A 24,573-nucleotide genomic window follows, 5' to 3' on the forward strand; every position below is an offset into this window, starting at 1 on the left:
CATGCTTTCTATTTTTCACCGTTGTGTATGTGTGCAGTCACGATAATTCAATAATTTACTTTATTTGCAAGTCCTCAAATGTGTCCATTTAATAGTTTGCATTAAGGTCGGGTCAGTGGCGGCCTAGCGGGTAAGGATACGGACCTGTAATCGGAAGGTTGATCTACTTATTGATTTAATTTGGGTTATGTCAAGACTGCAGTGGTACTAAACTCTCTATCCTGGCTGACCATCCACCCTTCACTCTTGCACAAGGTAATACCAAGCGTCATAGTCATATCTTTACTAAAATGCTATGTAAACTACATACAATTTATAAAAAAAATTATAAATATCCTCTTTTGCGACCTACTAAAATCATACATAGGAATCATACATAGGTACAAGGCATGAATAGCTATAGAATTGCAAATCAGGCATGCAATAAAAAGAAAAGATCCGTTTTATATTAGAGTTGAGGTTGGAAATTATTGGTCAGGAAACCAGTCGGGTATTCAGTGCTGTGCTCCTGCTGTTTCCTTTGCTAAATGCAAATCATCCCATTTCCTTTGTGCACTGTGCTGGAAAGCCACCCCACTTAATATGATCACGGTGTGGGTGGAAATGAATATCCTTGCTGGAATCAAGAAGGTGCATCGAAACCACCTCAGCTTCCGCAGCCTGTGTTAAGACCCTCAGCTCTCCTGTACGGAATGACCGTGGCACCCCTGCTCCCTTCCACCCCCCACCCTCACTGTATTTTTTTTTTTTTTTTTTTTAGCTTCCATCTTGTCTTGGGCTTGACTCTTGTCTGTTTGCATTCTGTGCCCTAGTCTGTTTAAATCCCTACCATTAGTAGATATTCTTTTGCTCTGCTTGGGGATTAGAGGAGAGCTTTACTCCAGAACCCATTAGCCAGACTGATGCTCTAACTCAGGACGGCATCAGCATGGGCCAGTACAAAAACAAATCTCAGCTTCCACCCACTGATGTGGATCAGTAAAACCGTAGTGCAAAGTCTGACTTTTCACATGGTCTTAAACATTGATCATTGGCAAACAGCATGGGGATGTTCAATGGTAACTCATAGTTAATAACTACATGAATACAATTAATGCCCAATTACTAAGTGGGGTTGTAGTAGCCTAGTGGGTAACACACTCGCCTATGAACCAGAAGACCCGGGCTCGAATCCCCCTTCTACCATTGTGTCCCTGAGCAAGACACTTAACCCTATGTTGCTCCAGGGAGACTGTCCCTGTAACTACTGGTTGTAAGTCGCTCTGGATAAGGGCGTCTGATAAATGCTGTAAATGTAAATGTAGGTGTATGGACGTTTTCAACTAAACGTTTAAAGTGCAGATTCTGTGCAAAGAACCTTACATTTCAGAGGTTTAGGAAAATATTCAACCACCGCTCAGTGTAACAAATCCCATATTGAACTCACACAAAATGAATACGTTGCGTCTGCTTTTTTTCATCCATGCATTTTCATGTCACCAAGGAAAGAGTTCAAGCTGTTGGTTTGCTCAGCTCATATTAAGACTCTCTCTCTCTCTCTCTATTTACATATATCCCTCACTGATTGCAAAATTCACTGCGGTGATGGGGTAAAGTCAAAAGGAAAAGCTGGTCTGGGTGTCTCAGAAACTTCGTAGGGCGGCGCCAAGAATAAAAACACGCAGCCTGAAGTTCCACCTCGAGGCAAATGCAGGCACGCAAGCAACACCACAGCCCAGCGGCAATTCACCTAGGGCCCACCACTGAGAGAGAAACCAGAGAGCCTACAGGGAATCATGGTAAGGACGTGGAAACTCCAGCGCTGCGAGCCGTGGTGCCCGCTGAGCTGCTGTGCCACACTCCTCCCTCCCCAAAATAAACATTTCAAGCTGATACGCCGCATTCGCCCTTTTCCACATTATTTATGGAAACCCAGTGCCTTAATAGAGAGCTTCGAATCTGGAAAACCTGTCATTACAATGCTGCAAATCTTTCACACTGGTTTATGGAGCCAGTAAATTACATCGTCAGAAGCTGGAAGGGCAGCTTCACTTTTCACATGTGTTTCTTCTAAAAAAATTGTGATGTCATGGATTCAGTCCGCGTCTCCAGAGTTCATGTACTTCAGCTCATGTTAGATCAGCTGGAAGGCCGTGTAGCTCGGAGGCCAGGCGTAGCCACGGCTCCTCATGGAGGAATTCCACCGATGAGAAAGAGAGAGACAGAATTCGGCTAAGCGTACAGTTGGGTGTGCTTTTTTTTTTTTACTGGGAAATTACCAGTCTGGCACAGATGTATGTTAACCACCATGCATGACCAGGAAGTGCTTGTTTACCCTGGAGACACCACACGCTGCTCTCTTCAGGTAATTCCTCGAGCTCGTGTCCAGAGCTGCGGCGGCCATTATGTTCACGAACTCTGAAAATGACAGGCCGTGGTGACCTCCGCCCTCAAGAGAGGAAACGGCGGTCTAGGTCCTACAACCTTAAAACCTGAGAGGAATCTGCTGGCACCTCGCTGTGAATGGTGAGCTCTAGGTTTACACGTGTAATTGGACAATAGAGTGCCCAAAAAGAAATATGACCGAGTCTATGAATTATTCATCAAGAGCGAACGGCCCTTATTAAAACAGCATTTGCCGCTGTGAGCCGGTTTTATCATCTCTGTTCTTTGAAATACAGTATATTTCGAGTAACGGTTGCTTAAATAATTTAGAAAATGTTTAATCCTGTCTGAGTCTCGCCGCCTGCGGTTGGAAAAAGCGGGCACTGTGAAATTCTGCTGTTGTAGAAACAGCTGCGCTGTATTTAACTAGTCTGCATTGTAGGTGGAGTGCAAATGACCTCATCTGAGAGGGGGAAAAAACTGTACTCTGGTGGTCCACACAGAAGAATATGGTCAGCTTGTGTCAATGATTCGGCATCAGAAATATATTTGTGTTTTTACAAATGTCATTATAACACTTTAATGGCTTATTGTGTAATGAAAAATGACTTAGATAAGTCATTACTAATACTGCGTGTGCTGAATTCTTGTAAAATAATTACATTACATTAACATATATGCCCTTATCCAGAGCAACTTACATTTACATTTACAGCATTTATCAGACGCCCTTATCCAGAGCGACTTACAATCAGTATTTACAGGGACAGTCCCCCTGGAGCAACTTAGGGTTAAGTGTCTTGCTCAGGGACACAATGGTAGTAAGCGGGATTTGAACCCGGGTCTTCTGGTTCATAGGCGAGTGTGTTACCCACTAGGCTACTACCACCCCAATCAGTGGTTACAGGGACAGTCCCCCTGGAGACACTCAGGGTAAAGTGTCTTGCTCAGGGACACAATGGTAGAAAGTGGGGTTTGAATCTGTAACTTTGTGCTTTTCTGGTTCTACCCACTACCGGTCCAAGGAAAAGACCAGAAAGGTAATTCATGCTAATACAATATATTTAATACAAATATATTTTAGAGTAATGCATGAGTCTCTCAGTCGCCCCTCTTTACCTCCGTCACTGCTTGTCATCGTCATTACCAGCTTCAAGAGATGGCCATTACCACCAGCAAAGGACAATCGTCCCCATTCTGTAACATGAGCTGACTGAGAGAAGCTTGTACAGCCATTCTGATGTCTGTGTATGTTTGCCTGGTTTTCTGTAGGTGAAGCCGGAGAGCTGGAGCAGTGTGGACGGGTGGGGTGATAATCTCACGGCGCTAGGACCTGTCTCTCTCGCTCCCTCTCTCTCCCTCTCTCTCTCTCTCTCTCCCTCTCCCTCTCTCCCTCCATCCGATCGGAGCGCTTTAGCTGCGGCATCACCGGGCGGCGGCAGCACTTTCCCCCGGAGACGCCTCGCTCTCGCCCCGCGGCGCGCGTAGCCGAAGCCGAACCGTGCGGGCGCAGCTCCGGAGCCCTCCGTATGGGCTCACCATGCGCAGGATTCGGGCCAACGCCATCGCCATTCTGACCGTCGCCTGGATCCTGGGCACCTTCTATTACCTGTGGCAGGACAACAAGCCCCACGCGTCCCCGTCCGCGGCGAAAGCAGGCGCGGGGAGGGTGGAGATCCACCGGGAGGACCGGACCATCCCGCTGATCGTGAGTAGTCCGCGGCGGCGGCGGGGCTGCAGGGGTGTGTGTGCTGCATATTGATGCGCGCGTACTAATCGGCGCGCGGGAGCGCGCGCTCGCGCGGACGCGCGCGTTCAAGGTGCGGGTCAAGGGGTGGCCGACGCTCCGCGGTGACCTTAAACGCAACTTTTTTTTTTTACGGTCGCGATCTACAGCCGAGTCTGGCAGCGATGTTCGGCGCTCCTTATGACGATGACGATGGTGGCGGCGGTGGTGATGCTCGGCGTAAACGTGCACCGAAGCCGGGGCTAAATGAAGCCTGACTCGGGTGGATGGAGCGTCTTCAGCGTGTAGGCCCCGGCGGCGACCACGGGACAGGTAGCGGTCCCGCACCTGGAATGTGGGGGATTTGTGGAACACTAAGAGGCTTTTCCCAGGCCACGCGCTTCACCCTTTTATTCCCGACGCGAGCTGTGTCGTCATGAGGCATTGTCTGTACAGAAACGTCACATATTCACAAACCTTCCAAAAACAACAAAGGAAATAAAAATGGGAGGTTGTTATTAGTAATTATGAGCAGTGTACTAAGCAATGGGACATTTACAACAACTAATACCTATTATATATTATCTTAGTATAATAATAATAATAATAATGGCATGTACGATCGTTGATCAATGTATATTCCCTGCTTCATACTTTACACAGATCAAGTACTCAATTTTTATATTTGCAAATATCAACCACTGCCGAGCCAAAAGGGTATGTATCATTGGTGCCATGGCAACACAAGTCCGGACTTGGCCACAGAGATTCAGGGTTTGGTATGTTTTTAATATGGCGCACACATCTGGGGAAATCGACTACCCAATGGACTATGGGAGTGGATTCGTGTTACCGAGTTCATGCATTATATTTTATTAAAAAAAAAAAACATTCACAGCCAGTTTGTTATTTGAAAAGTTAAAGATTTCATCAGTTCGTTCAAACTCTTTATTCCCATAAAATCCATGATATATCCAGCAGTTAAGCAGTTAACTACAGTCTTCCAGTGTCTGAGAAAGACTCATATAACTCGCCCACAAATCTGACCAGATAGATCATAAACCATTAAGAGACAAACAATGAAAGGAGTAACATAATGAATAAGCAAGAATACATTTTAATTCACATATACGGGAGACGGAATGATTTCTCTGCAAACGTGCCGATCAACTTGTCTTGATTTCTAAAAAAAATCCTCCACCAGTTTTTCGACGTCATTTTGAGGGGAAATTGCCAACAACACTGATTTGAGATAAACTGTACATACCCAGAACGGCCTGCTGTTTTAGGCTACATAACATTGTTAAAATTAATTCATTTTCAGGAACCCTGCTTTCTTTCTGAATACTTTTTCCCCCTCTTTTAATGTGTTCATTTTTTAACAAACCAGCAGACCGGCAACATGTACTAATAAGAAAAGTGCGAATTCATGAAAACTTATTAGATTCTTTTTTGATAAAAATGTGAATTATACGGCTGTTTGTTTACAAGACTTAAAACAAACCCTGATACATGGTCAGGGAATTAAATGTTCTCCTTTTGATCTTTCTCTAGTGCAAGATGGAGATGTTTGATCCTCCAGCTCACATTTGGATGCCACATTCTTCATCTAGTCTAGAGGGAAATGTTTGGAGGGCTGTCCGACCATGTACAGAGAGATTTATGCATTTATGCACATAAATCTGTGAAATGCCCAAAATTCTGATGGTAGATGCACTTAAGCAATGGAGTTGCATAAAGCCCCCCCAAACTGAAGCATGCACCAGGCTGCCCAGATATCTGTATGCAGCAGAGCTCTGATGCGAGAGGAGGCGCTGATCTTGCAAGATAATTTGAGCAATATTATACACATGCTGAAACTAAAATAACCTTTACGTATGTGCGGAAATTATTCATATCGTATATCCGCAGTTCGTGCAGGATTTGCAACACCGACATCCAGCAGTACACTGTTTGGCAGCGCAGGGTCTTGTATTTTGTGCAACCCAGCATCCCTGTGCCAGGTTCTCCATGGTAACAGCGCAGGGATCTACAAAAGTTATGTATCATTCAAAAAAATGTCACAGGAGCACGCCATCATGACTAATGTCTGGATTTACTATGTGACAAAGAAAATCCGCCAGCTTTGCATTTGCCTCTCGAAGGTAGCTGAACCCATGCCAGTGTGCAGGCTAAAAGCCCCGTGAAGTTAATTGTGCCTTATTAGCCATTACAGCTCACATTTTTTATTGTTTTGTTCGCTTTCTTTCTCTAGGTCCACCATAGTTTCATACACTGAAATGGTTAGAAATCGACAGTGTCCAGCTTGCACTTCACGTGAAAACAGAATTTTATCGCATAATTTTCTTACTTGGCTCTACTTGGCTGCCCTCCAAAGAATGCTCAAAAGAAGGCTTTTCTCGGCCAGCAATGCTACAAGTTTAATAAGAGCCAAAGCCACATTGCAGCCAAAGAACAGCCATTCTTCTCAGGCCGCAGGTATAGATCAAATTATCAGGAGATCAAAAGGCACACACACACACAGTCAGATAACATCTCCAGTGGGCTGGAGGAATAAAATAGGTCAGGGAAAAATATTAAACAGATCACATTACAACATAATATTAAAATAAGTTGCGTTTTGAACAGATTTCCTCAAAATAATGTTTTGCATTATGTTATATTGAATTTATTGTTTAAGCTGTAGGAAAGAATTCTGATATAAAGTTATGCTTTCATGCTATGTTGTGGTGCCTCTGGGGGGGAAGTGGCTTTGATAGATTGGATCTTACTTCAATTCATTTAAATGTCTTTATATTCTGTTAAATATTGTTGGTTTCAAGATGTCTGCAAGTGAAAGGGATCTGAGAATAATCAAGTACCAAACCTCCAGCGTCTTTTTCACGTTGGATGAAAGCCTCACGATGGCTGTGCTGATGCCGGTTCTGGTGAGAAGGAGACTCTGCGTACGTGTCCTGCTTTCCTTGTGGATAGATATTTCCTTGTTTTTTCTTGAGAAGTGGAGTGTTTTGTCACGCCGTCTGTAAACCTGGTTGTGAGCTGTGCTAAGCCTTTCCCCGACAGTCCATTAATAACACTGGGCTGGAGAACGCTACCTTCTCTCCCGACTTTCCATCTGCCTTTCACTCTTTTCTCTGTTCCCATATCGCGTATACGCACACACACACATACATACACACATAAAGCTTGTCAGTCATTCCTTCACGTGTGTGCAGATGTTTCCTCCACATTCAATTGCATTATCCTTTATTCGGGATGCAGTGTTTCTGTCTTCAGTTTTCTGTCAATTAGCAACACCATCAGTCAACCATCAGTCAAAAGAAGTAGTGGGAAATACTGAGCCTTCCTGAGGTGGGCACTGCCATAATAGGTCATTAATTAGAATAGGGATTGTGACTACATGTGTCGGGACATCCTGTCACAAGGTCAGCTGGGTCAGGAGGAGTAATCTGATACGCTTATTTGCGTATCTGGGATCAGTCTCTGTATATCCAACTGTTCATGTTTGATGAAGAGTGTGTGGTTCTGTAGCCTCAGTTTAGGTAAGTAAAGGCTATGGCTGATATCCTTAATTTGGGGATGTGCATTCTATCTGTGATCCTTGCAGGTGACCCATGTTCCCCATGTGGAGATTGAGGGCCAACTGGTGGGCAGCTTTGATGAGAAGGCCTACCTCTCCGGCAAACAGCTGAAGCCAGGCGATGATCCCTACAGGGACCATGCCTTCAACCTGCAGGAGAGCGATCGCCTGGGAAGCGAACGTGCCATCAGAGACACTCGGCATTACAGGTACCTTCTACACGTAGACTGATTCTCTACTGCTGCCTCCCCTTTCAGCATTCTTGTGTGCTGATCATGCGCCAGTAGAATCTTTTATGTAGGAGGCAGTCTTCAGAAGAAATGTGTTACGTTCCTGTCTAGGCTTTTCAGGCCTAACAGGAGAAAACACACATATAGGAAGGGATTCACACAAATACACGCTATGGTGATAAACATCCAGGGATGTGACAAAGGCCTAAGATCCCTGACCAAAAAAAAATAAAATTGACATTTGGTAGCAAAATCCATTACAGAGACTAGCCAATGTCAGTGACTAGACATGGGAACAACTCTTTGCAATTGTTTGAAGACTTATTGTGTTTTGCTGAAATGCTGTTTGAATGCTTTTGCTCCCTTCAGATGTGCTTCAATAAGCTTTGATCATGACCTGCCTCCTACCAGCATCATCATCACTTTCCATAATGAGGCGAGGTCCACCCTTCTCCGCACAATCAAAAGGTATAACTCAAGCAGGACGCCACATTTTTTTTACACCTTACTTTGCTCTGTCTGCTAAATTTCTGGGGGTGCATTTTTCACTTCTTTGCTCTATAATAAAAAAGGGGTTCCACAGTCATTAAAAGTTGTTTCGTTGTCTATCTCAGCGTTCTGATGAGGAGCCCACCCTCTCTGATTCAAGAGATTATCCTGGTGGATGACTTCAGCTCTGACCGTAAGTATGACCTCTCTGAAGATACGCCGGCTCCTGAAGTGCTCTTTTATGGTGTGTTTGATGTGCGGCTCTTGCCCGTGTTAGAGGTGAACAGTTAATGGGTCTGTTTTGGAGGGATTCCCTTTTCATCTGGTTCTGAAACATGCAACGGCTGGTGAATTTCGGGACTCGGGAATTGAGGACCTGAGTGCCTAGGATGGGTGTGTGTCTAAAGAACTACTTTCACAGTAACCATGGAAAAAAAGAAATAATGATGTAGTCAAACCCACATACACCAGATGTGCTCAACTAGTCTGAAGAAAGTCAGTTCAGTTGTTTCTTCAGGCCATTTCTTTACAGTTGTACTAAGGTCATTTCGGATTTCTAATAATCTGTTAACATTTTAAAGTGACAGACTTGCATCAGTCAACACACCATTCCATTGTTGTTGATATTGGACCTCTCGATATTTATGTAGAAATTCCATTCATTTACAGCCATTCATTAGCTGCCATTGTCGTTTGCAATATTAACAAAAATGAAGACATTTCTAAACTTTTAAATGATCCTGTATGCTAAAGCTGAAAGGTTGCCCTGGTAAAACGGGGACCATTTTAACGATGATGTTATTTCTCCTCTGCAGAAGCCAGTTAAATGCTGTAATTTCACTGCTAATTGTCTTTGTTCCATACACTTTTGATTAACACCACATGCTTGTCCACACACACAACCACACACACACATGCAAACACACATTTAATAAACAGAAAAGTCTGCTGTCAGGGATGTTTTGGGTTTGGGATAAAACTTTTCATTGATCAATTCAAATTCAAATGTCTCCATTGTCACTTAAAGGTTATTAGGTTACTATTATTTTTTCACCTTTTAAGCATTTATCAGACTCCCTTATCCAGAGCAACTCAGTAGTTACAGGGACAGTCCCCCCTGGAGACACTCAGGGTTAAGTGTCTTGCCCAGGGACACAATGGAAGTAAGTGGGGTTGAACCTGTGACTTTGCAGTCTTCTGCTTTATAGGCAAGTGTGTTACCCACTACAGTGGGATATTAAGTAGTATGCAATCACAAGAATAACACATTTCCATATCACACATTAGTGGTTTGTGTACAAAGATATTTTGTCATTTTGACTGCTTTATGCCATTTTTGTCGATCGATCTATTTGTGCCATACGTTGTTCCTGCATTATGTGCTACAGAGATCTGCTACAGAGGCTCTACCTGCATCTGATGAGATGAGATCAGTGCTGGTTTTGTACCACAGTGCTGTATTCAGTCCTTCTCTCTGTTGATGCTTTTTTTTGTAAAAATGATTACTTTCTGGTTCTAATTTATAGTTACTTAAACGTGTTTTGTGCTCAATTGCATAAACACATGATGCCATGGCACAAGCTTGAAAAAGCTGTGCTGTGATTAATTCTGGTTGTAGTGTAGTTGGTTTGATTGGGTGTGGATGAGCTTCCAGAGATCAGGGTTGATGAAAGGCCGATGTTTGCACAGAAGGGATTTTCTTTCTCTGTGTAAATCCTGTTAATTCAAGTCTTAATCAACACAGTTGATCTTTGAATACTCAGAGGAAGAGGCACATGAAAACACATACACACGCATATATTTTTAAAGTATTGGGCATACTGGACACACACTCTGCATAATGCTTCCAGCATTAGGAATTATTTTCATCTGTTTATTGTTAAAGTGAGAGGCTGTGTTTGCCTAAGTGTGTGTGTGTGTGTGTGTGTCTACATGGCTGGAAGCATGACTTTTGTCCCTGTGGTAATCCGGACTGAACGTTGTCCCCCACTAACCCCCTTACCATCTGGCTCTCCTTTTCAGGAGTGTCTCAAACTCACACACACATACACAACATCCTTTGCATATCCACTTGGTGGATATAAATTGTATCATGTGTGTGTGAGCGTGTGTCTGTGTGTGTATATGTATATATATGTGTGACTACATCTGGGTTAATAGAGAAGAATAAACCTAACCCTGCCCTAAATGGCATGGTTTCCCTGTTTTTATGTGGCCCCAATATGGCATACATATTCACACCCATTCAAACGAACAAAAACGCTGCCAAACACGCACAACCCTGAACTCACATAGGCACCTTGCAAAACATGCTCAGAAACACACACATGCACACATCGGCATATCACCTGCTCCCTAAGTGGGGATTATCATGCTGAGCCACTGGCAGGACTCCAGGGCTGTGTGTGTAGCTGGTGCACAACGTGATCACATCACTCTTTACTGATCTCACACGGCCGCTGTAGCCGTCATCCGGCCATGATATTTACTTTTACTTTACTTTACTTTATTTTGCAGACGCTTTTATTCAAAGCGACTTACAGGAGGAAGACACCAGCAATTCTCATTCGATTTCTATAGATTTTGAGCCCTTAGATATATTCAATAGACATTTTTTTTACCATTTCCCCTGGTTTTTGGTAAATGCATTTTGAACACAGTCCTCATACCACGGATTATACAACACAATCACATTTAATCAAGTCATAATTTGTGATCAATTAGAGTAATGTGACAAATTGCTGCTCTAAATGAAAGAACTCCATCGACAGTGCCAGAGGCATTGTGCCATCATGAAATTACAAGAATACAGACAAGGGTCAGGCACTTCAAATATCATTTAAATTGTAAGAGAGCTGAATTATGACATCTGCTTTTGACTGAAACCAAATGCTTTGTGTTTCTGTGCTATGACAATGGTGTTCGCATGTACAATGTGGGGACAATCTTCAGGGTCCCATGAAGAATTTTTAAAAAAAATTTATATCTCAAGGTGTTAGACAAAAAACAATGGATATTGTTGTGTGTTATGCAGATGTTGCATTTTTTTTTTTACAGATGTTGTCTGAGTTTGCGCGTGTGTAAATGTGTCTGTATGTTTGTATCTGTAATCTGATCCCTGAGGTGTGCTGTGTGTGTGTGTGTGTGTGTGTGTGTGTGTGTGTGTGTGTGTGTGTGTATCCTCTCTCATTAGCTGAGGACTGCCAGCTGCTCACTCAGATCCCCAAAGTGCGCTGCCTGAGGAACGGGCGCAGAGAGGGTGAGTATGACAAGACTGGGAGAGGAATAGACATGACCCTGCATGATTCAGACAGGACAACAGCTTGGATCATGAGTCATCATCATTTGTCTGTTTGTATGTGAGATATCATACGCTGTATGTAAAATAAATACTCCTGCAGACCTGTAACTAAGGTGCATTGTACCTGCTTGGGCATAAGTGGAAAGGGGGTCAGTGAGTGTCTAGGTGAAAGAACTGTAACTGCACATAAAGTTTTACCATGGTATAAAAAGTAGGAAATACAATAATTAGCATATTTTCATGTTTTGGTTCCCAGGGTTGATTCGTTCCCGGGTTAGAGGAGCCAACGCTGCCTCTGCCTCCATCCTGACTTTCCTGGACAGCCACTGTGAGGTCAACGCAGACTGGCTGCAGCCAATGATCCAGAGAGTGAAAGAGGTCAGATCCGCCATTTGGCCCAGAACTGCCGCCACACGGAAAGACATGTGCAGTGTGCATAAGGCCCCTTCATTGGTCGACGTTGCAAGCTGGCTTATACGATATTATCACACCCAGTCATCCACCATCCATCTCTCTTGAGCCCTAAAGCAGCTTCAATCTCAGTCTGCTTCCCCTCTCGCCCTTAGTCCTTCCTTCAGAACTGGGTCCATTATTCTTTGAATTTAACTGACCCCATTTATTTGCCTGCTGCCATGTGGCGGCATGACGCTGGTAGGCTGGTTCATGACAGTCTGCTGTGAGGTTATTTAGAGTTTGCCGAGGACTGCCTTCGTGAGGTTGAGGCTTGGTGTTATAAGGGTCACAGTTGATGAAAAATACATTCGTATCCAGTTTCATTTGTTAGAGCGCTGATTCAGTCAGAATAATGATGTCTGCTTTGCCTGAATCCAAATGCTCTTGTTTCTGTCAGATGATGCTTGTATTTCATTGTATCTGGGGAAAAACTGGCTTCTTTGTTATACAGCTGTGATGCAGCTTATTTGATGAACTGACTCAACAATTTGATAAGAACAGGCTAATAAAGGATATCTTTGGTGGTAATAAATTCATACATTCTTCAAAGAGTGAAAAATTTGCAGTTGCAGGCAATCATTTTCTTTCCCACAGTATTTGAAATAGTCTGCCATTTGCTTTTACCCGTGTTTTTTTTTCTCCATCTTTATTGGGTTTTTTCTCTCCAATTTTTCATTAGAAATGTCAGGCCTGAGGAGCAAACGAAATCTATGTGTGTGATTTTGGTGACATGGCTTCTTCTGTTTTTTCTGAATGATATTTTAATGATACTTGCTCTTTCTCTGTGTGATCAGAGTGTCCCATTTAACTGGTATAAACTCATCATTTATAAATACTGGGAAGAGATGCTTCCCAGAGGGGTTTATCTGGGCTCTCCCTCGCTGGCGCTGACACATGGGTTCACCACGGGTTCAGTCCATCTCAAACTGCATTACCTCTAATTGGAAACACTTGTTCTGATTGGCCTATTGTTAGACAGCTCTCTCCCTGCATGGCTTTTTTTCAGGTTCATATATTGTTGCATAATCAATCTTTAAATTTTCATTTTGTTCCATTGCTGTCACACACACAAAAAAAATAATAAAAGGGACTATATGTCTGGTTAACATCTATTTTTTTTTACTGTTAAATCACACCATGGTTTTTCTATTACAATGTGGATGTTCTGTACACTGTGTCATGCAGTGGATAAAAAGGACACATTCGTTTATCAGAAACACAGATCTTCTTGTGTTCATTGAACTGTACTTTGATGGATAATTTCATTTGTCTTTTAATGATAAAAGAAAGTACAAAATGATCGCCTAAATCTGAGTCGGAACTGTGCTCCGACTGAATTACCCACATAATGCAGTACTTACACAAGCCTAGGGATTCTGAGAAGAACTAAATAAAATTACCTTGTTATGAACTATTCTTGGGTTCCCTGATTGGGCAAACCATACAAAATAATGTCACCAAGCGAGACAACAGATGTAGTAGCACCACCAAACCTTCTGCCTTCTGTGGGATGCAATGCAATTGCAACTGCTCCATATAGCGGTTTTGTCTTGTTAACCCTAATGATCCTCATGTGTATCTCATTACATTTAAAACAGGTAAAAAGGTTGATAGGTCCATCTGGCCCACTTGGTGAAACACACAATGAGGGGAAAGGGTGTTTTGCTCCGTCCTCTCCGCTGGCTCAGCAAAACTCCGCATGGAATTCATTGCCCGGCCCGGACTTCACTACTACCTCATTTCCACTACAATGATACTGGTGTCAGATGCCGAATTTACACTAGACATATTGTCAAAAATCCCAGCACCGAATTCATAACATTGCAATAGAAATCGTAATTGGACCTCCACCGTGCCACTTTTATATAGCCCCTTCTTTTTGTTTTTCTAGCTTATTGACAATTTGATCGGTGGTTCGTGTGAAGCCTGCAACTTTAAGTTCTTCTCTTATTTCTTCATGCATTTTTCATTTTTGTTGAATTTCTGTGGCCTTTCATATAGCTTGGAGAGCTTGTAACATCAAGGGTTCTTGCTACTAGACCAGCAAGGTTTAGGGGCCAGTTCGGTGCTGGTTTTAGTGCAGTGGAACCAATTTTTTGGTTAAAAGGGCTGCCAGGTTCAGCCCCAACATCAACGCCTCAATGCCTGGTTCAGTTTCACAGCCAACTGTGCTTCATTTGTGCCATGACATGGGAACTGCTAATGAAGACCCAAATTCCAAGCTTAAATAACAAAATTCCATTTAGTTCCATTTGAAAGGTTTGAAAGATGCTTTTGTGTGTGTATCACAAAATCTAAATTTTGTATACGTCTTTATACTTTTGTTAGGCATAGTGCATCGATTTAAAGAATCACACATAAGAAGACTCTACTTGTTTGTTGTCTGTATACCTACACATCCAGCCATTTTTGCTGTTTTGAAATAGATTAAATCTGTTTAAAATAGATTATATCTGTTTTTAAATAGATTAAAATTGAAAGCTCTCAGTCACTCTACTTTCTCATTCTGTGTGATTTAAATCCACTCCTGCCAATACATAAAACGCAGAAGTGTTGCAAGTGTAGTGCAAGCTCTCCGTCACCTCCAGCACCATCAACAGACATCACAAACACGATCTCTGTTACAGCCATCTTGTGACCACATGTGCTGCTAAACCAATTTCAACCAAATCTAAATCTGACATTAGAAGAACATGCCAGAGTCTCTCCTTGATGAAAATAACCTGGTTGCTGTTTGATTCCTCATCCATTTTGAAGTGATGTAGGTTGATGTATAATGTGAAAGTCATCACAGGCTAGTGTAGTGTTCTACTGGTGTAGAACTGTAAAATACAGAGCCCTTTTTTCTGAAGTCATCCTCTGCTGTGTATCTTGTACCTCAGGACCACACCCGTGTTGTCAGCCCCATCATTGATGTCATCAGCCTGGATAACTTTGCATACCTGGCAGCCTCAGCAGACCTGAGGGGAGGTGAGAGGGGTGGATGATGTGAAGTGACAGGAGTTGGGTTCTGAGGGTACCTGTAGCCCGTAGCCACTTTTCACAGCCAGTTTCTTTAAATCAGTGTGACGCCAGCGAATCTGCTTGCTCCCTCTTCCTCTTCCCCTGTAGCCCCGAGACATGGCTACTGTTACAAAAATCATGGCCGCTCTTGTGATTTGTTTAATTGTTCTGACTGGTTTTGTTCTCTGTTCCTCTGGTGTTCCTTAGGGTTTGACTGGAGTTTACACTTCAAATGGGAGCAGATTCCCATTGAACAGAAAATGGCCAGGAATGACCCCACCCAGCCAATCAGGTATATGGTTTTTTTTTGTTATTACCATATATCCCCAAACATTTTACAAACCTGAATATATGACAACCCTTGTCATGACTGAGGGCTGACGGGTGATGGAAGCGTAGGATCGGGACATCTGGGATAAGGGATTTTATTCAAAACACAAACAGAAACAGCATGACGGCTGCGACACCCACAGGGCTCCGGCCCAACTGTTGCTGGGGGTCCTGCCTGGCTAGACCCTCTGTTTGCCCCCTGAGTTACCCCGGCAGCTCCGGCTCCTCAGGGTTCCTGCACAAAAATGACAGGGCAGGGCTGATAGCCATACTACAGGGTGGTGCTTTTTGGTGATGTGCAGCCCCTGCCACTGCACACCTTTCCTGAGACCCATGACCCACCTGCTGGGCTGTGCCTTCCGGCGATGTGCAGGTCCTGCTCCTGCACGCCCCTTCTGTCGATGTGGAGGCTTCGCTCAGCTTTTTGCACCCATTGGATCGGCCCATTGGTCCCTCTTCCTGCCTGATCCAGCTGGACCCTCTTGCCACCCATGGCCCAACCCCCCACATTACATGGAACTGGCCTCTCATCCTGTTCACGGAGGTCATACACTCGGCACGGAATATCATGCCGCAACGCAATCTGATCCCCAAACAAACAAATGATAAGTCTCAACAGGGAGCCACATTAATGGATCTACTTTTAAAGAGTCCTGAGTAATAAGCTGAGATTACTCAGGACTCCTTAATTATGTGCCTCAGCACTGGCTGTCATTGCATAATGGCTCCGGGTCATCACAACCGTGCTTATTCTTACATTCGTACTTGTTACAAAACTCAAATTTGGTGCCATCTGCCAATATTGTTTTTTGTTGTTTGTTTAGACAGCAAAAGTAATTCAGATGTAATGTCATGAGTCGTTTTGTGGTGTCTGTGATAAATTCAAAATGAATAATTTGATGTTTTAGTGAATTTTATATCTTTGTATCTCATGTAGAATTTTTTTATGAAACTATGGGTCATATGTTAGGGAAATTCTATTTTGTTTTAAGGGCTTGCCATAGTTTTTGTATGCGTGCATATGTATGATTATATATTTATATATATAAACCCCTCTAACTGTAGGACCCCAGTCATTGCCGGTGGGATCTTTGTAATGGACAAGAACTGGTTCAACCACCTGGGCCAGTATGACACGCACATGGACATCTGGGGAGGGGAGAACTTTGGTGAGTTTGTTGACCGCACCACCCCCAGAAGTGCTTATTTAACCAGGCAGACTGCCAGCCTGAACTGCAAACATGAGGCTAAAGGGAATTCATCCACCGAAGCACCAACCAGTGCCAGTTTCAGCCCACTCCAAAACACACATATAACGTTACTCAACAAGCTCAAGTCTCAACTGTGCTTGTCTGTGAGGTAACTCAGGCACCTGGAAACAAAGCAGATGGCGTAAAATCAAGGCAAGGATGTAGAACAAAGAACCACAATGGCTGCCATGTGGCCTCCAACCTCACACTGTGCTCTGTGTTAAATATTCAGTGATTCAGCCTCAAGTCAACAGAAGGTTGACCAGTTTACAAAACCACTGGCTCGCAACCATTTTAGGGAAAATATGTGTTTTCATAACTGTAGATTCACCATCTCCAACAAGGATGATGGAGAGTTTTTTTCAAACAATATGCTCCTTCTGTGTGCAAATGAATACTTCACATGTATTATTGTACATGTATTGTGTTTTGACACTTTAGTGAGATTTCAGTGGGAGCACAGCACCCTCTTGACCGACAGGTTTGTTTCTCAGCTGGTTCCTATGGCCATGTTGTACTTTGTTAATGGACATATCACACCAGCAATAAACAGTGTTCCTTCACTCTCTCTGTCCTACCTTAACCTTTCCTAGAGCTGTCGTTTCGTGTCTGGATGTGTGGGGGCAGTCTGGAGATCTTGCCCTGCAGTCGGGTCGGCCACGTCTTCAGGAAGCGTCACCCGTACGACTTCCCTGAAGGCAATGCTCTCACATACATCAAGTAAGCGCCAGCCTCTCACAATAAAATTGGAGTACAAATAATGGGGAAGACCAATAAACAAAATAAATACTCCAATCTGCTCTTATCCACTTTCTTTCTCCTTTTCTGCTTCTTTCTTGTGCTCAGGAACACAAGGCGAGCGGCAGAAGTATGGATGGATGAGTACAAGCAGTATTACTATGCTGCTCGTCCTTCTGCTCAGGGGAAAGCCTTCGGCAGGTTGGTCATGTTTGCACTGTTCTCTGTTCCTTTTAAAAACAGAAAATAAACTGTTACTAAAACTTATTGATCTTTGAGATGTGTTGACTGTTTGAATCATGTTCAAAACACAAAAATTATACCAAATTTAATTTTCACTTCCGTACCCTAATCACAGTACTGCATATTACACATTACATGTAACAATGCAAGACAGAATTGTTGAGAGCAAAAGACATTCATGAGCATAAGAGCTCCATCAGAGAAAATGGCTCCTAATTGTTTAAGGACGTTCCCCTAGCCTGTCTATGGTCCTGCAGTGGCTATAAATGGCAAATGGTGTTGTTCAGAGAGCGGCAGCTCAGGCAGTCGGATCTGGACTTTGTCCCCTTATGTTGTCATGAGGGGAAAGGTTACCTCCCCTTTCTCATACTTTTTCCACCCAGAGAATTTCCCACCCCTCACCTAAAAATGATCTCTACCAACCATCATGGCTTTCAAACGTGCAAAGCATTGCAGTTGATCAGTGATTGTATTTAAAAATTAATTTTTTGTTTCCGTCACACTAGACTCTGAAGAACAAGTACGTTAATTTTTTTCTGGAAAAACCATATCATGACAAATGCCCACTTCTATAGTCTAAAGGCTGCTGTCCTCCTCCTCTCCACCTCTCTCCTACTCATTAGCACCGAAACGACGCATCCTGGGGAAATCTCATTGTGTGACTGGCTAAAAGTGGCTGTAATTCTGCACCAAGGCTAAATTTCGAAAAGTGACTTTATTATTAGGGGACCACTAAGGCTGATATAAAAGCAAAAAAATGTTAATGTCAGGGGACCTTTAAAAGAGCTATTAATAACAGACATCCATAAAGGGACTGGTTTTAGAAACAATTATATGACTTATATAACTGTGGATTAAGGGTCAGAGCCTGACCAAAAATAAACCAGTTATGTCAGATGTTTCCAAATCCTATTATGTCTTTTTATTATACATTTATGTACATTATATAGTATAAATGACTTTTTTATATTTGTAAAGCACCTTGAATTTGCAGCATAGAAGAAATTTCGTATAGACGTACAAGCCTTGCCTTTCAACAATGAAAGAATTTATTCACAATAAGAATTTATGTGCAGCATTGGAGAATTCATAAATCATAGAAGACACAAGATCACTGTAAATAAAACATGCAAGAAACACCATATTTTTAATTAGAAAATGACAAATAGTGTGAATATACATGCTGAATTTATGTATGTTGCATGAATTTAATTTCACTGCTTCATAGTGGGACACATTTACCGGTAAAAGAAACTCCCCATGAAGTTCTGTAATGGATTCTCTTCTGCTTCTAATTCATTTTCTGGGGTGCCTGCCATATCTCAATTTACTTTTTTTGATTATTACATCTTATTTCCCTCTGGCAGTATTGCGGACCGGCTGGCTCTGCGGCGAAAACTCAACTGTAACTCCTTTCGCTGGTACCTGGAGAACGTGTACCCAGAGCTCAGGTGAGAGGCTCGGTGTGGTGAGACAGGTCATTCTGACAGACTAAACCGTGCGCCAATTCAGCATATGTTCCCTATCAGCCCATGGGCTTTTGGCAACAGTTTTTGACACTTTTATGAGTCGATGCTCATCATGCTGTTGCACTTTTGTTGCTTTGACAACCAGAGATGTGCTTCGATAAATCACCACGGAGAATCTGCTTGTGTTTGTTGATGTGGACGCATTCATCAGTTTGATTTGATTAAAGGCTCTGCTTTCTCACTGTGTGTGTTTGTATTTTGCCCCACATATGTATGGTAATACCATCAGATTTTCTACGATTTACTAGCTGTCACCTCACCCAGGGTGTTTGTATTTCTATGTGTGCACATGTCAATGTTTATGTGTGTAGGTAATTGACTGATTTATGGTTGTGTTTTATGGTCTCTTTCTAGCTCTCCTAATCCGCTCCTGATCTGTGTTTCTTTGTGTGTGTGTGTCTATTGCAGAATCCCAGAACAGGAGACAGTTTACACTCTGCTCAGGCAGGGTGGGCTGTGTTTGGAGACGCATGGCACAGAGAGTTTGGCCCTTGCTGAGTGCAAGGGCAGTGGTCTCAACAGACCTCAGTCACAGGTGAGAGTCTTCACACCACTTTGTTGTGGACAGAAAGCTCATTATATACACATTACATTACAGGCTAGACATTTCAGCATTCTGCTCTGTCAAATCAGCACTTGCTAATTAATGTGTTGCTTCAGACTTTTTTCGTCCAATAAAATTTAGACAAAATGGCATATGTACTACTACTAAATTTAAAGTTAAAGTGAAGTGATTGTCACATGTGATACACAGCAGCACAGCACATGGTGCACACAGTGAAATTTGTCCTCTGCATTTAACCCATCACCATGAGTGAGCAGTGGCCAGCCATGACAGGCGCCCGGGGAGCAGTGTGTGGGGACGATGCTTTGCTCAGTGGCACCTCAGTGGCACCTTGGCAGATCGGGACTCGAACCTTTCTGATTACTGAGCCGCTTCCTTAACCGCTAGGCCACCACTGCCCCCCTGTTATATCCATCTTATATATGTGTTATATCCATGCTTTGTTTCTCAAGTCACGTGTTTGCCATATTAACATAATGTGTGTTAACAAACATCTGTCTGTGCTTTAAAGTTGTAGAAGTTGATAAATCTTTCTCATAACTAAAAACACAAAGAAGCTACTTCAAAACATTTCTAAGAATTCCTGTTTATAGATATTCAGCTATCTGATTTTACGCCAAATGCCCTTCCTGACACAACCCTCCCCATTTACCCGGGCTTGGGACTGGTACCAGGAAACACACAGTCACATGCGTCCCCAGTGGCTTGGTTGTTTATAGATATTAGTCTAATAGGCCACAATTTAGCATGCAGAAGACAAATTACATGAAAACAAAGCTATGTATTAGTCTGTACCTACAGAATCGCTATAGACAATGAAGATAATTAGAAAAGAAATATAGTTCCCTTGTTATCTTCTATTCACTCTGTTGGTGCCATTAGTGAAATAACATACCAGTTTTCACTGTCATTCTCAACACTGGCTTTTTCCACTAACATTTAAATAATAAAATTAAATAAAACTACCACCTGAGCTGCCAGAACAATAAATAATTTATTTTTTAAAAAAAATAATCCGAAAATGTAACAGGATTTCTTTAAATGTTCTCTACACTACACTACAGACGCACACATACTGACACACACACATACACACACACACACTTATTCTTTCTCACTCCCTTTCATCAGATACTTTGCAATGCAAAAATGTGAGCATGTTTCTTTGAGGCTATGTTGCCTGCTGTAGAAAACAGCCACTCAGAGGGTGTTGATGTGGCAGAAATGCACAGGTAAGAAGTGAAGTGACTGTCATTGTGAAACACTGCAGCACAGCACACGACGAAATGTGTCCTCTGCTTTTAACCGTCACCCTTGGTGAGCAGTGGGCAGCCGTGATAGACACCCAGGGAGCAGTGTGTGGGGACGGTGCTTTGCTCAGTGGCACCTTGGCGGTTCAGGATTCGAACCACCAACCTTCTGAACATGGGTCTGCTTTCTTACCAGCTAGGCCACCACTGCTCCGCATTTCGATTACAAAGTTGCCATCGCATTTAGTAATCGACTTTTAATGATTTCATTGTTTTTGTTGTTGCAGCCGTAAAGGTAATGATGTAATTAAGCAAGAACCAAAGAAAACGTATATCACTTTGTCTTCAATGTCTTAAAGTTAGGGTGTATGATTAGGTTTTATCAATAATTTTGATAAAACATGTCCTCGTGTTGCTTTATTACAATGCAGCATTCATTACATTATTATTACAGTCCTTAAATGTATACTGATAGTACTGAATTAAAACTTACTTTATTGTTCTATTTTTTGGTGGATTATATGTTTAAAGGTATTTATCTGATACATAAAGAACTAGGCAAATCAACTCAGGCTCATTTTTTGGAACAAAAGCAATATGTGGTAGTGGAGGGTTCCAGTGTAGTTCACTTATTACAGAGTACTTCATCTCCGTAACCATTTGGCAAACTCTTTGTGTGACTCACATCCTCTGTATGCCTAGACATACTTCATGAAGTTTATTCTGCATCCAAACACATTACCCTTCTTCTCATAGAAATGGACTCTGGTAGAGCCCCAGATTCGGCAACAAGATCTCTGTCTTGCGATCACTGCCTTTACGCAAGGGGCAAAGGTCAAAATGGAGCCATGCAACATAAAAGAGGCCAGACAGGTGAGTTCACCATCGTAAGAGGTTATGCTGAGTTAGTGTTACTGATGATGTCTACACAACCCCCACCCATTACTGATCAGAGAGAGAAGGCAGAGCGCTTGGATTAGGGTCAAATGCAGACGTGATTTATGACTTCTGAGTGGGGATTTGTAACCAAAACCATATGTGTGAGAGACAGACAGCAAGAGTGCTTGGCCTGTACAGCTTATGATAAACCTTTATTGAGCCCCCTTGATATTGGTTGTATTTTGGAGGGAAAATTAGACCCCTATGGTCAGAAGATGACTTTGTGTTCTTTGGGTTTGCCCTTATGATGTTAGTGTGTGTAGGCAGTTATTTGTGATCAGGTTTGGTATGTGATTGTGTATTTCAGAATACACAAATAAAGTGTCTGCATTACATTGTACAAGGCAGTATTTGTAATATGTTCCAAAAATATTCAGAACACTTTTATATAATCTTATATAAGAAAATGTTTTATATAATGTGCAAGTCTTGTTAAGTTATCATCAGCCTTTATTTGCCAAAGGGATTTATGAGCCATCTATTTATAAGCCATTTTTGAACCTGACAATCATTCAAATAACATTAAGCCCCACTGGGAATATATCTGCTATATCCACTCTTGTTAGAATGATGAGTCCCTAGGGAGTGCTTATCCATTTTTAATCCAATGAACTTTAATGGATATATGTGTGTGTGTGTGTTCATCCAAAATGCAAAAATGGCCAGTTATAGGAGGCAAAACCTCTACACAGGGATACTATGAGATGGGGAGTGTGAGACTGAGGGGGTGTAGGCTAGTGGCTGAGGTGATTGAGTGGCTTCCCTTTGCTGTGCCATGAGAAAGCTTTGTCTCTCCCTTCTGTGGTTCAGGCTGTGCTTTCCAGAGTGAAGATTCTCCCCCTGATTACAGTAATCCCTGACAGAGTCAGACTCCAGAGGCTGCATTACTTCGTCTTAACTCAAACCTGATGTGCAGGGCCTGGGACCAGTTAGGGTGCCAAAATGGCCAATGTGTATCCACATGATCTAATCGTTAATAAATAAAAATGGCCCTAATTCAGCATTAGTGCAATCACCTGATGGGAGTGGCCAGTACAACACTCACATTCAGTACAGCAGGTTAAAGCAGTAGGGAAGTGCTCAAAGCCTGTGTATGGTTGTTAAAAGGCACACAAGCTTATTAGCTTCCTTCTCCAATAGGATTAATGTGTGAACATTTAACAGTGTTTCAGGGTTTAGTAGTTGCTGCATGTGGTTTATGTGCTTTCCGTGTCCTCTTACCATGGCTGTGCAGAAATGGAAGCCAAAGGGCCCAGCGCTTCAGCATATCGTCAGTGGTCTCTGTCTGGACAGCCAACCCTCGTCTGGCCCTGTGGTCGTCATGCAGTGTCACCCTCAACTGGCCAGCCAATCCTGGGAGCCTCAGCCCATCACCTGACTGAGAGAGAATGGTACGACAGAGGAGGAAGAAGCGAAAGAGGACAATGGGGGAGGGGGGGGGGGGGGTGAAAGGAAATGTGCACTAGGACCCAGGGCATCACGTCTGCACACTGTATTTGACGGAGCTGCTGCTGTCTATTAAAGTAGAGTTTGTTTAAAGGGTAACACTGTCATATTTGGTCCAAGGCCTTAGTGGTTGTGACATCTTTCTGTTCTGAGTGACAGACAGAGATAAATGCTACATTTATAGTGTCTCAGCCTCTCCTGAAATGTCTCATTCTCACAGATGTTGTGGTTCCTTGTCATGAATTTTAATATCTAATCCTTGCAGCATATTGACAGTTGCATTATTTTGAACTGTCTACATTTGATGGCAAAAGCTTGGTTAACAGTAAAAAATGAAGGAATGCATTTTTCAGAGTGAAAATGTACATACTTTTTTCTTGAGATTGTGATTTTCTTGAGATTGTGAAGCCCACAGCTGGGTCTGACAGTCAGAAGATCGGCCACTGACTCCAAGTGTAGCAGAGAAGAGGAGCACTAAAAGTGCTAAAGTACTAAAAATGTTCCACGTTGAGACGAGACCTGTGACATTTTCAGCCAATCACATCACAGCGGACACTCTTTCCATAAGCTGCATCGGTTGTTTGCATGGTCTCCTGAAACACTAAACTAAAGAACAGAGGTGATACATAAAGTCCAAAGAATGCTTTTTTTTTGTAAATACTTGAAGATAAAATGTTTTGGTTTTGAAAAAAAGGACAGTTTGTGTCATTTGAAAATTTAATAAATGGAAACTAAAAGTTCTGTGATCTTTTTTTACACAAACAAATTTACACAAAGATAAATGAAACAACTGCATTTCCCTTATTCAATGATAATTCTTACAATATTAGGACAGTTTGTAAAACCTTCAGGAGTGGTGGGTGTTAGTAGTCTAGTTGGTAACACACCCATCTATAAACCAGAGCACCACAAAGTCACAGGATCAAACCCCACTATCTACCATTGAGTCCTGAGAAAGACAACTAGCCCGGATTCCTAAGGGACTGTCCCTGTAATTAATGATTGAAAAGTCGCTTTGCGTAAGGGCATCTACTAAATGCCTTAAATGTAAAGGCAAATTCTGTCAAAAACATTTAAGCAGTTCAATATTTGGCCAGTAGGTGGCAAAATTGCCACAAAAAATAAAACAGTCACTTT

The 24,573-nt window shown here is 42.5% G+C and overlaps 1 protein-coding gene across 1 annotated transcript; it reads left to right on the forward strand.

Annotated features, from left to right (window-relative positions):
* The first annotated feature begins 3,735 nt into the window (after positions 1 to 3,735).
* Positions 3,736 to 24,176, forward strand: galnt16 (UDP-N-acetyl-alpha-D-galactosamine:polypeptide N-acetylgalactosaminyltransferase 16). The gene is made up of 15 exons (XM_028979047.1): positions 3,736 to 4,072; positions 7,698 to 7,879; positions 8,270 to 8,368; positions 8,515 to 8,582; positions 11,583 to 11,648; positions 11,947 to 12,068; positions 15,026 to 15,113; positions 15,354 to 15,438; positions 16,542 to 16,645; positions 17,320 to 17,446; positions 17,573 to 17,665; positions 19,075 to 19,158; positions 19,645 to 19,771; positions 21,808 to 21,924; positions 23,225 to 24,176. Exons 1-15 carry the CDS (start codon positions 3,905 to 3,907, stop codon positions 23,366 to 23,368), a joined length of 1,674 nt encoding a protein of 557 aa, XP_028834880.1. The 5' UTR covers positions 3,736 to 3,904; the 3' UTR covers positions 23,369 to 24,176.
* The last annotated feature ends 397 nt before the right edge of the window (positions 24,177 to 24,573 follow it).

This window comes from Denticeps clupeoides, chromosome 1 (genome assembly GCF_900700375.1).
Source record: "Denticeps clupeoides chromosome 1, fDenClu1.1, whole genome shotgun sequence".
Classification (NCBI taxonomy): Eukaryota; Metazoa; Chordata; class Actinopteri; order Clupeiformes; family Denticipitidae; genus Denticeps; species Denticeps clupeoides.